Below are 16,048 nucleotides of genomic sequence, written 5' to 3'. Positions count from 1 at the left end.
GAATCGTACCGAAACTGTAAATGGTGAGCGTGATATCATATCCAACATTCTTGACTAAAATGCAAGAACTCGACACGAAGTTTCAACAAGATGGTGCCACATTGGATTTACAGAGATGCGAACTCAAAGAACTTTATTTTACGTTCGGGCCCGATCAATTGGCTGCCTATATCGTACGACTTTACACCTTTATACTATTTTTTTTTTTTTTTTTTTTTTTTTTTTTTTTTTTTGTGGGGGCTATTTTAAAGCTCATATCCATGTACATATAGACACTTCAATTGACGTCTTGGAAGACAACATTGAAGCATTTACTCGTGAGATACTGAATGGAATGTTGCAAAGCATATGCCAAAATTGGACTAAACGAAAGGACCATTTAAGTCGCAGTCGCGGTGAAAATTTACATAAAATATGTTGTTTTGAAAGACTTTCCCATAGTTCTTAAAAAATCAACCTTTATATCTCAGCAAATCTTCGGGTTTATAGTGCCGGCCGTGAGTCGATGTAGGTCGTTAGAATCGTAAACCAACAATAAAGACACATTCCATGCCCATTTGCACAAATCTCAAACAATCTTCCATAAATATAGCAACATCATTATGTTTTATTTTCAAGTTGTTTTTATTGTACGACTGATTGACAAAATCCATATAGAACAATGCCGTAATCAAAAAAAAAAAAAGGTTTTTGTGGTGGCTTCTTTGTAAAAGAACAAACTCCTATGTTATTTTACATAGAAGCTAGCCGCTGACTTAAGCCTGCAAAAAAAAACCTTTTATGTATTCTCACCTTAACGCCTAGCTCAGATACAGTGATATAACATATTACATACTATGCATATTTTCAAAAAAAAAAAAATTTTCGACAATATGCATAACACGATTCCAAAACTTCATTGAGCCACGGAAGCACATGGTTCCTACATAGATGGATTTCCTTCAATGAAATGAAAATACAATGCAGTCTTCCACATTTTTCACGGATTCCATCAAAAATCCATGCAAAACCAAACCTACCACAATTTAATTTACGCCAGTTTTTTTTTTTTTTTTTTGCAATCACATCTATGGCAATTGGTGTGGTTTTTGGTGTTGTTGTTGGTGTTTTTTTATTATAATTAATTGATGGCTTCGTGGAAGCAAACACTCGCTGTCATAAACATATTTATATTTAATTATATTTATTAATGTTAATTCAACGGAAAAGAACACCACCCTTATCAACCTTCCCCTTCTTGCATGCCGCATGTTTTTGTCACACGCATTTAAAGTTAATTGAATGAAAAATTCAAAAGAAAAATAAATAACACATTCTGGCCAACATCAAAAGTCGGAGTGGACAAACATAGCGACCGACCGAACGACCACAGACAGACACACGCAATAATAAAATTTAATCAAATTTAAAAGCAATTAATTGCAATATTATGACTCGTCAGCCGTGGAGCAGAGAAGCAGCATTGGTGTGTGTGGCGGGGTCCATCAAGCCTCAGTGACCATCGTGTATGTTACATATCGCTTGCATATGCTGCCGGCCGGTATTTTTTTATTTAAATTTACAACGAATAGTTAAAATTTATTTTAAAATTCTATTCTACTAATGGATCGTTTGGTCTTTAAGGGGGAATCCAACATCATAATGTGTGGGCCGATAAAATGTGAGTGCCAGTGTGTTGCATGGATGTTCTTTGGGCATGATGATGAGTAACTTACACATTTTGGGCAATATTCCCTTTTCCCATTGCCAATCAATAGTGGCGGTGTCGGTGGTGGTGGTGGTTGTAGTGTTGGTGTTAATCGGATGCATTCTTTGTTTACATTGCTTCGGCGAAAATGGAATACACAAAAATACCTAGTTTTCGGTATCCACAGTAACACATGGCATCGTACACATGGCATCGTACGTACTAAAGGGCTGCAAATGTGACAATTTTCTCTCTTTATGCCATGGAGAGAAAACGCTCGTCATGTTGTGCCCTGTTTGATCAAACGCATAACAGTACGTGACATCCAACCAAATGCTCGATGTCTCGTCATGTCGGTCACACTCAAACCCATCGTCATAACATGTAATAACTAATAAAAGGGAATGTTGAATAGTGTGTCAGGCAAAAATGTTCTATCAAAAAAACAACAACAATGATGAAACAATTGCCAACGAAAAAGACACACACGTGATGAATGCAAAGCGCAATCGCTACCTGCTTTTCCGATATGTGAAAAAATAATTTTTTTGTAATAAAGAATTTCTTGGCGAATACTAAAATATTAAAGGTACTTCTAATTGGTCCACACGAAACATTCACATTTCGTGGTTATTGACGAAAAATCTAAAATGTTAATCCTTATTAAAAAACAATAATCCCCTGAAAAATGTTCTTATTTTGATTATAATTTCATAAATGTTTGCCTCCGGTATTTAGGTGTAAATGAGAATGGGTGCTACTGTAATTCACGTAACAACACTATATACTTCCATTGTTAAATTCTGTGCATATTCTGTTATTGAATGAGAGTCAAATCTCTGCCCACAAACTTTAATTTTAAAAGAACACTTTATGTAGATAGAAAATAGGCAAACAATATTTACCTCTTTTTTATGACCAAAATTTTATGATAATCACCAATAAATTGGGATTGCTCAGTATATATTTCATTTTTTTCTATTAATTTGTTGATGTCAATGCACATTTTGTTATTGAACTCAATTTTATATTTACGCGGTGTTTGTTAGTTCAAAATTACAGCACACACAAAAACACATCCTCACCGTCGAAAGTAACACACACACACTCTCTCAATTTAAGCACACGTACACAAATGACACACAATTTGACGATGACACGGTTGGATGTCATCGTTGACACCCTGCATTTTTCGAGAACACCATGCAAATATTCGAGTCAGCCATGCCACGATCGAACCTTAGACAATGGCACACATGAATCAAAATGGGGGATGTTGTTGGTTGTCATTGCTTTTCAAATACATAGCGCATGATTGAGTCGACAAAGTCAGTGTGTCGAAAAAAGCATAATTCAAATAATTCGTCTTGTGCAGGCCTTTAGTACGTACCGTGGTTTATCGTATCCAATTTTATGTGCCAAAAAAGAGGGATGATTTTTTTTACTGTTCCCTTTGTTTTATTTTGTGTACCCTGAGCCACGGCACAGGGTGGGGTGCAATCATCTTGCCACGTCCTGTTCGTTCCAGAACTTTGTTATGTATACGCAGAACACCCCGTTGAGGGTAAAATGCGCAAACTGACCAAGTCAGTTGGCATTGAACCAAATTTGCCAGCAATGAAAGACGAGTTTACGATTTGTTTTTTTTTTTACAAATTTCAAAAGCGTCCCAACTAATGCAGTCCCAATAAATAAATATCTCTTTTATGGTATTTACAGGAAGCATTTATTTTATTTGAGAAATAAAAGGGAAATTGCAAGTTTGAAACAATAAGAGAGGCATTCTTCATTTTGTTGGGAACTTTTAATTTTTATGTGGAATATAAGCAAGTTTATAGTAGACTGAAGTGCATATTGGAAACTGTTTGGATTTTTATTGAAAAAGATATAAAACATGGCGATTGTCTATATTTTTTAAAGAAAAATAAGATATTTACAATGAAAACGCTGGAATTTTTAAAATTGAGGAAGTAACGAACTTATGCATTCTTCTAGGTTTTCGTTATTGGGTCATTATTGTAGGAAACACGTCTATTTGCTTCCATTTAGATTTTTGAAGAAATGTTAAGTTAGGTTTCAAATAAATGAAAATACATGCTTAACGCAGTATGTTTGATTACAAAGTCCGAATTTCAGTCACCATATAAAATAGAAATCCATTTGAAGAGTGATATGAGAGTCAATGCCAAAGCAGGCCGTTAGCCTTTCTTCGATTCTTACTTTCTTTGCTTTGATATTTTCATGAGAAGTTTTACAACAGATGTATTATAAGCACAAATTCGATTTTGTTTTCTGGTTAAAACCTTGTAGGGCTAGTTTTGAATCAACTTAAAAATCAATGAAAATAATAATCGGTTCATCCAATTCTGGAACAACAAAAACAAAAAAACAAAAATAATTTTTCTATGTAGATAATTAAACAATCTACATAGAAAATAAAATCTTTGAAATATTTCAAATCGTAACCTATATTTCAAAATTTCAACTCTAATTTCGAAAATTTACACAGAAATCGGTAAACATAAGAGTCAATATGCATTACCTTAATTATCATAAAAAGACCAATGTTGTAGACTATTTTTCTACAAATATTAAATTTTTTAAAAAAGAGCAGACTGAAATATTATTTTAATAGAATACACATTTTTAAATATTGTAAAAAATAAAAATATATATTTCATTAAAATCTTCTAATTATACCCATATATCATTTGATACGGTCAAATCGTGCTTAGTCGAAATAACGGTTTTAAGCCCTAGGTCTCTTTGGATCAAATCCGTTTTAGGACATTTGAAATCGATCTAGCGATGTACGTCCGTCCGTCTGTCTGGCTTGTGCGCACGATAACTCTCGAAGGGAGTATCTGATTTGATACAAACTTGATACATCGTAATCTTTTTTGTCAAACTTAGATCGAGTTCGGAGATAGGCAATATCGGTCCACTTCTTCTGGTACCTCCCCCACAAAAGGTCGAAATTTTTAAAAAAAATATATTTTCTGCACAGAAAACTCAACTCTTATAAAATGTGATATAAGAGTCCAATTGTCTGCAAATTTCGCACATCCCAATATTTTTATTAACCCAAGGCCATTCTTTCTGGTACCTTCCCCACAAAAAAAGGTTGAAATTTTGAATATTCATTATGTTCATAAAACGCAAAATTAACATCCGATTCCACTTAGACTAGGCATACTGAATATTTCTATCAACACAGAATCTGTTATAAAGACGGTAGAGATCGGACAATTCTTTCCCACAAACGGTCAAAGATTTGAATAACCAAAACGTTTATAATATCCGAAATAAGCATCAGGTTCTCTTTATATTTCACACATCCCATTATTTCAACAAACACAAGATTCACAGCAACCTCATGACCGACCTGCTGTTGCACACGCACACAAAAATCTGCAAACAAAATAAAAACTCTCTATTTCGAGCTAACAAAGGATATTCCACATAAAACTCCCACCCTTCGAGCAAACCCTCTCGCGAGAAAGTCTCACTCTCGAGGTAAAGGAGCAACTCGTATGCTTGTAAAAAGACTTCAAAATGAATGAATTAGTACCTATTTCCAAAACAAAAAATTTTTCATTATAAAATTCAATAATATATTAGAATTTTGAATTCTGATATTTTATATTCAAGAACTAGGAACTACTTCATTAATTTCATTGAAAAATAAATTCAGACAATTGTATATTTCTTTTTAGATAAAATTTCATGGATTTTCTTTTTATTAAAGTATGTGGTTTAAAATTTACCTCAAAGTTAATTTCTTAAAAATGAGGTGAAATACTTTATTGAAAACATTTTCTATAATTCGTATGGTATAATTCGGTCTGCGTTTATTTTATTAAATTTAAAGATGAAATATGCAGACGAGTATTATAGTATTTCAAACTTAGACGCATGTAAATCGGTCGATACTGACTCACTGTTTTCGATTTCAAAACATTTGTATGTGCAGCCAAGCCATTTCCTTTCTAATACCAATGTAAGTCTTTTAAAACAAGATTTTGTCCATAATCGAAAAAAAAACTCTCAACACTATTCATTAGTAAACCTTTTAAAAACAACATTTATATTGGCCATATATCGCACATAATTCCGCATCAACTTACATTAGTTCCACCCATATCGACAAAAGTTTGTGAAGTGTAAAAAACGACTGTGTCGATTTGCATCGCTCGTCGTTTAAACTAGTTTTACCAATGGCTTGGAAAACTGGATGAGGAGTGGTTCCACTCAATGGGAATATTGAACGAAAAAACCAAAAACGAAAAAGTTTGGCAAACGAAATAAATTAATATTCAAATCTTAAGCACATTAAAGCAGAGAATTGAAAATGCCACAAAATGTTTAATGTTGAGTGGTGGTTGGTGATAAATACGAAAATATAAACAAAACTGCAGATAGGAGAGGGAACAAAGAATGAGCCATTCTTTAAGCGTTTCTTAATACCCACCGATTTATTTTAAGTGCCTGCTGCATAATGGGATTTTTATGTTTATATCGGTGAGTGTGTGTGTGTGTGTGTATGTATCTTTGTATTGAAGTGAGTATGTCTTTTAGGGTTATGTTTCTTTGAAGGACCATTTTAATTCGTCAATAAAATATTATTTCCCAATAACAATATCAGATTACATTTCAAAATCATTGGAAATTAATGTCATTGCCTGAAAATGATTTTTGTTTTATTAGAAGTACTGTATAAATTATTTTAAAATTTTCAAGAATGTAATAACAAAAACAGATTTTTTAAAAAAACTTGCCTCCAACCGAAACTTGTTTATAAAAAGCAAATGTTGTTTTGAGCAAAACAGCTGTGTAAACAGCAATTTCTCTTGACACAAATCTTAAGCCATAGCCACTTAAATTTGAATTTTAAAGAATTTGAGGCTGTACATAGCATTGAAAAAAAAAACGAGTACTGAGAAAAAAATTCTAAAAAATAACCGTGTTTAAACCCTTTTTTTAATAATTTGTGGCTTACATACATACTGTGTTCCACATATTCTGAAACAGTTTTCATTGTCTGACTAAACTAACCGTGATGCGGCAATGTTCTCAAAAAATTTATTGTTAAGCAGTACTTTTCAAATAGATAGAGTAACAAGATTTTTATTTCTCTGTTTTCCATTTTGATCAGTTATTTGACATTTTGGTTGAAGTCTTTCTATTATTTTCATTTTTTGCCAATTCATTGAGCGAAGCACAACAATATTTTTAAAAAATGGTAGATGAAAATGTCGTACAAAATATTAACGAGTAACAAAATCAAAACAGTCTCATATACGAAGATCGGTCTAAAAACGTTATTTGTTATAGAAACCCAATTTTGAAATAAGTAGGAAGTATGGATTTGATAGCAATGAAGAAAATTATATTTAGTAGCTAATGATCGACAATAGAAAAAGTAACAGAGTAATTATGTACTTAGTCCAGCACAAAAAAAAAATACAGTACCAGCAAAACAACAAAATTTTTTAATTCTAGTCACCGAAAATCGATGCTGGCTTCACCTGTACAATTAAATGTAATTCAAAGATTTTCATTCTGGCTAGAAATCGAATAATAGTATGTCAAGTGGATATTTACGAAGTGATAAGCAACTTCATTAGTCCTCAATTATGTAATACAGCAATGTCGGTTAATCTACATTATTCATAGCTGCATTTTTTTAATTTTTGTTGCAAAACACAAAATCAAAATATGTTCTAATTAACTTTTTATAGCTACATTTTAGGCATTGCTAAATCAAAATCTGGAGCAATATATCTTGAAAAAAGAAAAACGCTTTTCCAACATTAAAAGACATATGTAAGACCAATTTCAGACTGCTATCATTTCTAAGCCACTCGTCCAACAGCAGTTAAAATTATTCCAGTGACAGCTCATTATGTTGTTTACAAGCTCATTTTGGTGAGAATTTTCCAGAAAAATAGTTATTCGTGATGGAATTCAAGTGTGATAGTGTGATTTCTTTATATTTTTCTGGAAAACCACAAGTGGCTATCGTTAGAGCACTCCAGCATTTAAATGTGAACAAATCTTTTGTGTCTAGTAACATCGCTCGTTACCGTGATGCTGGTAGCGTAGCCCGACCTCAAGGAAGTGGACGGAAGAAAACAGCAACATCAGCAGAAATGGTTCGAAAAGTAAAGAAGCGACTTGATCGAAACCCCCGTCGCAGTGGCCGAAAAATTGCTCGTGAGGTGAACATATTCGGCAAATATTAAACAAGTAAAAAAGCAGTAAGTTCGGCCGGGCCGAACTTTGAATACCCTCCACCATTTGGAACGGATTAGAGAACTTTCAAAAAATAAAATCCATTAAAAATTCTTTTAAAATCTTTAAAATATCTAATATAGGAAGGCGCCGATATATGGGGGATATACGATATTGTGGACCTATAAAGACAAATCTATGTCTGGGTGTAAAGTACTCACAAGGAACTCCTTGTGTGGACTTTCAGATAATTGTATTGAAAAAGTGGCTAAAGTCATAAAAATACCGAATATAGGGGGTACCGTTTTATGGGGGATATACGATATTGTGGACCTATATAGACAATTGCGTTTCAGGGGGTAAAGTGCTCACAAAGAACTCCGTGTGTGGATTTTCAGACAGTACTACTGGAAAAAGGGGCTAAAAACATCAAAATACCGAATATCGGGGGGTACCGTTATATGGGGGCTATACGATATTGTGGATCTATATCGATAATTCTCTGCCGAGGTTAAAGTACACACAAGGAACTATTTGTGTGGATTTTCAGACAATTTCATTGAAAAATGCGTCTAACATCGTCAAAATAACGAATATCGGGGGTACCTTTATATGGGGGCTATACGATATCGTGGACCAATATAGCCCATCTTCGAACTTGACCTGCCTACAAAAGAGAGATCTGTGCAAAATTTTTGCTTCCTATCTTAATTCGTTTAGACTGTAGCGTGATTACAACAGACGGACCGACGGACGGACAAACGGACAGGGCTAAACCGTCTTAGAATTTTACGCTGATCAAGAATATATATACGTTGTTGGGTCTAAAATGATTATTTCGATGAGTTACAAACGGAATGACGAACATAATATACCCTCCATACTATGTATGCTGCAGGGTATAAAAATGAGCTCGGTGTAAAGCCTTTGAAATGCCAAAAAGTGCAAGAACTTACACAGCAACAAAATAGACTCAATAGAGCTAAAGAGTTGCTTCGCTTTGCCGAAAGTGGTGAACTGCCGAATTTGGTTTTCTCCGATGAGAAAACATTCGTTGTCCAGTAGTTTGTAAACAAACAAAATGATCGTGTTTACTTGCCAAAGAGTTCAGCTAAAAATGTGCATCTTCGGTTGGCCACCAGAACTGAAGCGCCGGCCATGGTGATGGTGTGGGCCGCCATAACAGTCGATGGTCGTTCTCCGCTCGTATTAATCGACCGTGGCATCAGAATAAATGCCGAATATTATCGCGAAAATAATCTGGAGGGTGTATAAAGGCCTTGGTCACGCAAACATTTTGCCGCAGACCTTGGACATTTCAACAGGACTCAGCACCATCGTACTCAACTCGCGCCACTCAAGAATGGTTACAAAATGAGGTTCCTCGCTTCATTTCCAGCGCACAATGGCCACCAAAATCACCGGATACCAATCCTATTGTGTCTGGAGTATTTTGGAAAGCAAGGTTGGCACTAAAAAATACCAAAGTATCGATCACCTCAATCAAGCGTTTCGCTGGGCAGCGTGCGACAGTTTCATTGGCCGTTTGAAGACCATATTTCGTGCCAAAGGTGACCAATGCGAACAAACCTAAACCTATTCTAAAATTTGATGCTATTTCCGACATTTTTTGTTTTCATTCAATAAAATTAAAAAAAATGTAAAAATATGGCGTTAGATTTTGTTGTAGTTTTTTATCTCACCCAGTATAGACCATTTTCAATACCAAAAGTCTGGCAGACATAAAACTCAACCTACTTTACTTTGTTCGGAAGCTAGAGTGATTTCCACAGACGGACGGACAACACTAAATCCACATAAAATAATAATAAATAATTAAGTATTTTTATGACAGTTTTATATAACTACTTTTGAGTAAATGGAAATAAAAAATCGAATTGGAAGTTGCAAAGTTTCCATGATAAATTAATATAACCGAATTGGAAATAAAATTATCTGATTTGAAAACATCACTTTTAAAATTAATATTAGAAACAGAATAGTTGGATTTTCATTAGGGGTTCTCCAATGTGATTTCTAATGAATATGTATTTTATGATGAAGTAAAATACATATAGAATAAATTAAATATAATTAATAACAGTCATGATATATATTTTTGATGAGGTGGAGTTACATATTTTGAGCTGTAACGAAATTTGGATACACCCAAAAAGCGCATTTGTACTTGAATTTCAAGTGAAATTTTATTTGAGGAACATTCTTTTAATATCGGCTATTCTAAGTTAAACCATTTGTAATTTCAATATAGCCAATTAATTTCCACGACTAGCTTGGTTATTCCCATTGAAATGGATGTTAAAGAATATGGTACGTTTCAAAACTAAGGAATCTAATTTTAATTATTAAGACGAAACGTTTAACTGTAAAATAGGATTGTGAGAACTTTATAAAACACTTTTTCCACTTTCTGTCAAAATACATTTTAAAACATTGGCTAACTCGCCATTAATTGGCAAAAGGAAACAAAAATGAATATTCATAAATCGCCTTAACCATTTTCCCTTAACATCTAGCCGTTCATAAAAGTTTATTATAAATATTTAACTAATTCCAGTTTCCAATTAAATTAATGAATAAATCAACATCTCTCGGCTTCCAGACAGGGTCCCCAATCAACATGTGAGATCGTTCGGAGATGGTGGGCGTTTTATTTATAAACCCATCGAACAAAAATTAGATAAACCAACTGTGTGTTTGTTGTCTTTTAATAATTTGATTGCAGGGGGCATTTTGGTTTCGGTGTCACCCCACAGCAATCGGCTGACCACTTTCCCTTCACACACTCTCGGACGATGTTTGTCAAAACATCGAACCACAGTTGGAATCAAAAAAAAAAAAAAAATAGAAACTCTTCAACTTCACTTTTGCGCTCAGCCTGTGGTTGGCTGCATTCATTTCATTTGCCCACTGCCGAAGTGATAATAATTTGTTTAAATTTTTTCTTTTGTCGCTTCACGTACAATTGCCAAGCGCTAATAGATTTATTTGAGTTTTACGACATGCTAAATACTTTGTTTGAATGTAAACTAACTGTTTTTTTTTTTCTTCGGTGGACTGGGTGTTGGTTTTTGGTATTGGGCTGGCGTTAATTAGACCGAAGTTGTGTTTGTTGTAGTTCCTACCACTCCAACTACAACTACTTAATAGACAATTGTGACAACTCGTCGTCTTACCTTGTGGGGCGTATCACCAAAGAGTATCCAAAATACGAGCTGCGTACTTGCGGCTGGAAAAATTTCAATTGCGGCGCACCAATAACCACCTGGGGCTTGGGAGCAAAGTTAAAGGCATGCACCGAGGTTAATAAACTGCCAAAAAGGCAGCTCAACAGTAGACACAGCACTGGACTGATTTGGGAAGACATTTTCGTTGTGGGGTTATTGATTGATAAGTGACACACAAACAAATCAATGGGTTTCTTTTCTTTATTTGTCTTCTTTTTCTTCTCCTTCTTTAACTCTTATTTCTCTTGGTTTCTTATTTTGATAAAGAACTTGTAATCAATGCACTTTCGTATAAAGGGCTAGCCAATCAATCTTCAACTTTGGATTTATTTACTTTAGATTTTATTTCTGTCACTTCTTATCCGTCGTTCACTTAACTGCACTGCTCGCCACTTCTTGGTCTGCAGCCACTGATCTATGCTCTTGATTGGACTTTAGAACTTTTCAATTTAGACATGTTTGCCTCTTTACGTTTTTCCATTCAATATTTATCACAATTTTCGCTGGATTTCTTGTTGTTGTTATTGTTGTCGTTGGAATGATAATTTTCCTTTCGTTTCGAAGCACTACATTGCACTGGATACACACACATGCACAGACGCGTAAATATGTATGTACGTATGTTTTATTAAATAAAATATATTTAGTTAATATCGCGTATTTCTTTTTTTGAATTGGATGGATGGATTTATTGGTGTACGGATGATATGCAGAAGATTCGTCGTTGGCTTGTTCGTTATATATTTTTTTGTTTTCGTTTCTTAAACTCGCATCGGATGAGGATTATTATTTTCTCGTTTTCATAATTTAGTTGGATTTATTTAATAATTTCGATGCTGTCGTTTCTTTGTGTATTTGTTTTCACACGCAGTAAAACACTGCTACTACTGTTGCTGCTGCTGCTGCCGATTTCAATTCGGTGCGTTAATATTCATTCCTCTATCTTTCGGATGCTTTTTTCCACTTCACTCCACTCTGTGTGATTGCGTGTGTATGTATTTTTCGCTTTTGTTGTTGTTTATCTGTATCTGGGGTTCTTTTTTTTTTTTGCTTGTGCCTTATTCTAAAGTAGTTGTCGTCGTCGTCCGTTGTTCTTTGTCGTATTCACGCGCGTTTATCCGCCCGTTCTCAGACACACTGCTACTTGCTTCACCGGCAACCGAAATCAAAATAAACACCATTCGCTCTGCTCGCAGACGGAAAAGGCCCTAAGCTCCGCTTATTTTGCTTGTTTGCCGTTGTCGCGTTGCCGCTACATGGCACTGTGCCAGTGTGTTGGTGGGTGTGCCTGGATGGATGGATGGCTGGCTGTCGGACTGACTGCATTTGTGGATGGTTGTTTGGTGTCCGCTGTTGCTCTATAATGCTGCTGCTGCTGCTGCCGTGGCTGTCTGCGTTTTATGCACAACGCAGCGATAGTTTATTGAGCACCAGCCGTTAACGTCGTGATTGTATTGGCCTGAGCATATGGGCTATTCTATAGCAAGAGTTCATTCACAGCAATGGGAGATGGACGGACAGACGGATGGGCATGTCGTCTGTTTGAATAATTTGCTTCAGGGAGGGTATTTCTTTGTCATATTTGAGGGAAATCGATGTTGTCTCAATCGAAGGAGCAAAACCTATTGAACACATTTTGAGAGGAAAAATAAATGCCTTTCAACAAATGGGGTTGAAAGTGTAAAAATATAAAATGTTGAATGCAATTTGGATCACGGTGCTGTATTTCACAAAATAAGAAAAGAATGACATTAATCTGCCTGTCAATTGCGGAGAAATCGTGGACGAGGTTTGCAATTAAATACCAAAGATATTTGAATTTCTTCTGGAGATAACAAGATTTTCCCATGCGAAGGGACCAACATATCAAAATGTCCATAAATCACGCCAGACAGAGATCAAACTTTTCACGCCGTTAAATGGATAACCACAATTTACACCTCTTTGGGGTTCCATGTGGTATGTTTTTAAACTATTTGCTACGTTACCATAACATTCACCGTAGTTAGCGTGGAGGGTATATTTATTTTTTCATTCCGTATGTAACTCATCGAAATGATCACTTAAAACCCTACACAGTATAAATATTGTTGATCAATGTAAAATTCTATGACGAGTTTAACATGGCCGTCTGTTGTTATCACTCTAAGCTTCGAAGGGTTAAACTTAGACGGTAAAAATACTTTAAATGTATATTTACAATTACATTAAATTCAATTTACTCTTATTTAAAATTCTATTTAATCTTTGATAAAGGAAGCAGACCTTCAAAATGTTTACATTAAATTGGCGAGTAAAATAGTGCTTCTGGGCAAGTAATCGGTATATTAAATTTGTCATTCCGTTTATATTCATGATTAGCATAAAATTCTAATTCGATTTAACGATGTCCGTCTGTCTGTTGAAATCACGATACAGCCCACTTTATTTATACATACATATTTTTATTTATATTATTAAAAATTTGGCACAGTACTTTGTATTATGTCTAGAATGGTTGGTATTAAAAATTAGATATATCGGTCCACGGTTTGGGATAGCCCCATATAACTGTAGCTCCCGATATTCAGTATTTTGACGGATTTAGCTAAATTTTTCCACCAATTTGTCTAAAAATTGATATTTGTAGTTCGTTATGGATTCAAGCTCCGGTGGCGGAACATTGTATATATAGGCCCACTTTTTCATACAGCGCATATATAACGGTTCCTTCGGATATTCGGAGGTTGATGTTTTAAGCATATTTTCTAACAGGTTTGTGTGGAAGTTGGTATTTGTACTTTATAATTGGTTTTACAACCGGTTCAAAAACGTTGTCCATATTGGCCAACGGTTTCAATACAACTGTTCGGTATTTGATATATAGACCCATAATCGACATTTTAATAATCATAATCACATTTGCCCACGCAATTACGTCAAATTCGGTATTTTAAACTCGCAATATATTACAATCTTTGTAGTATAAAATTGTCTATATGGGCTCCCGGTTTCGTATGGCCGTATATATATATTTTTTTTTTTTTTTTTTTTGAAAAGCCTAACTACTTTCTCCTACCGATATTATTGAAGTTTGTAGTTTAAAGTGAAACACGTTTGAATCCAGATACTTTTGTATTAAAATGTTTTCTTTACCTATTAGTGGATCGTTCGACCTGGCCGAATCTAATTTTTTTTTGCTGTTGATTACTTACTTGACGCCGGCAATCGCTCGCTATTGCTGGAGGAGCCTCGCTGACAATATATAAATTTCAATGGAATAAATCATCTTTAACGAAAATTAAAAAAGATAGCTGACAACATATTGGAAGCAATATTAGTTTATTTTGATAATTTAAGCGACACTTTTCAATTGTTGATAGGCTAGATGATAGAAAACTAACCACACAGAACAATATTTTTCCTACATCACCTATATATGTCTTATTTTTATTATATTCACGTTTTGGTATAGTCTCTATATGTAACTGTACCACTCACTTTATGGTACTTCGAAGTCTCGTTTTAATACTGAATGCCATCCGATTTTAATTTTAAATATTTTATTTAGCTCGTGGCGTTTATTTGGCTAAGGATATGTAATATAATAGAATATTTTTGAAAATAAACTACCTTGTTAAATATATTACTCACCTCAAATGATAATTTGACACAAGCTAAGAGTCATTTGAAGTGCGTAATACACTCACTTTGCTGTGTTTTTCTTTCTTGTCCGAAATAAAAGTCCTGCAAAGGGTATTCTTTGCCGAAAAAGTGTAAAGAATTGTATTCATATTGCTTTATGATGGTTTAACGACCGTAACCCAGCTTTACTTGACGTAATATTAGTGGCACATCTTTTTCCGTGGAAGTTTTTTTTTTTGGCAATTACTCTTGGTAAATTCAAAAATAAATAAAACTTAAAGTTCAAACAGCAAAAATACTAAAACATACAATAGTAAATAATTAGCACATGAAAATGTAGAGATGATATTGATATTTGAAATTACCACATTTTTATTTGCGTTGCTTTGTTTTTGCAAATTATCGACTGAAAGTCCATTATTAATTTTAATTGTTGTTAACGTATTTTCCTTAATCGAACATTTAAATAGCACATTGACAAAAATAGGAGCTCACATTAAAAACTTTGTTGATTTCAAAAAATTTAGTTAAATATTCAAACTAAATATTTAAATTTAATTGCGCAAGCAAAAAAGAAGCTATATTCAGGGTCGGGCAGAACTTGAAGGAATTTAAAAAATGTAAAAAACTTCCAGTGAAAAATTCCTCTCAAATAAAACGTGATCCATTTTATGGGCTGTAGTATCTGTTTCGAACTTCAAATACGAAATTTGAAACCATTCCAGTGAATAATTTCGCCAATATCATCACAATACGGAATAGACAGAGGTACGTTATATGTGGCCTATACGAAGACGTGGACCTGCATCGGCGATTTTTTGTTATAGGCTGTAGTACCCATTACGAACTAACCCTGCCTACTGACAAAATACACACGTGTGCCTTTTGCAATTCTATCGCAATTCATTGGAAAAAATAGCGTAATTACAGCAGACAGACGAGAAATATACAGACAGACAGACGGACATCGCTAATCGAATTTTACGCTGATCAAGAATATATACACTTCTTTGGGACTGACATAAGTATTTCGAGAAGTTACAAACGGAATGACAAAGTCAATATACCCTCCTAACTATGGTCGAGGGTATAAAAAATACTTTTGAGTCGTCGTTTTTTTAAACTAAATTTAAATTAACACTGCATACATTAGAATATGCGCTTTCTTCCAAATGGGGTAATTAAATGTCCGAATTTTGAGTTAATAATTCTACACAAGTCAAGATCCAAAGTATTTTGAAAAAATCCTTTCCAA

General features: G+C 34.3%; 1 protein-coding gene across 1 annotated transcript in view; it reads right to left on the bottom strand.

The window, feature by feature from the left end:
- LOC131801560 (integrin alpha-PS3-like) overlaps positions 1-12,354 on the bottom strand; it is a 40,135-nt gene extending 27,781 nt beyond the window's left edge. The window contains exon 1 of the mRNA XM_059120341.1: positions 11,119-12,354. Coding sequence (XP_058976324.1) covers positions 11,119-11,309 — 191 coding nt within the window. The 5' untranslated portion in view covers positions 11,310-12,354. The remainder of the gene's footprint in view (positions 1-11,118) is intronic.
- Positions 12,355-16,048: the final 3,694 nt, after the last annotated feature.

Source organism: Musca domestica, unplaced genomic scaffold (assembly GCF_030504385.1).
Source record: "Musca domestica strain aabys unplaced genomic scaffold, Musca_domestica.polishedcontigs.V.1.1 17, whole genome shotgun sequence".
Classification (NCBI taxonomy): domain Eukaryota; kingdom Metazoa; phylum Arthropoda; class Insecta; order Diptera; family Muscidae; genus Musca; species Musca domestica.
This window is presented reverse-complemented; position numbering and strand designations above follow the sequence as displayed.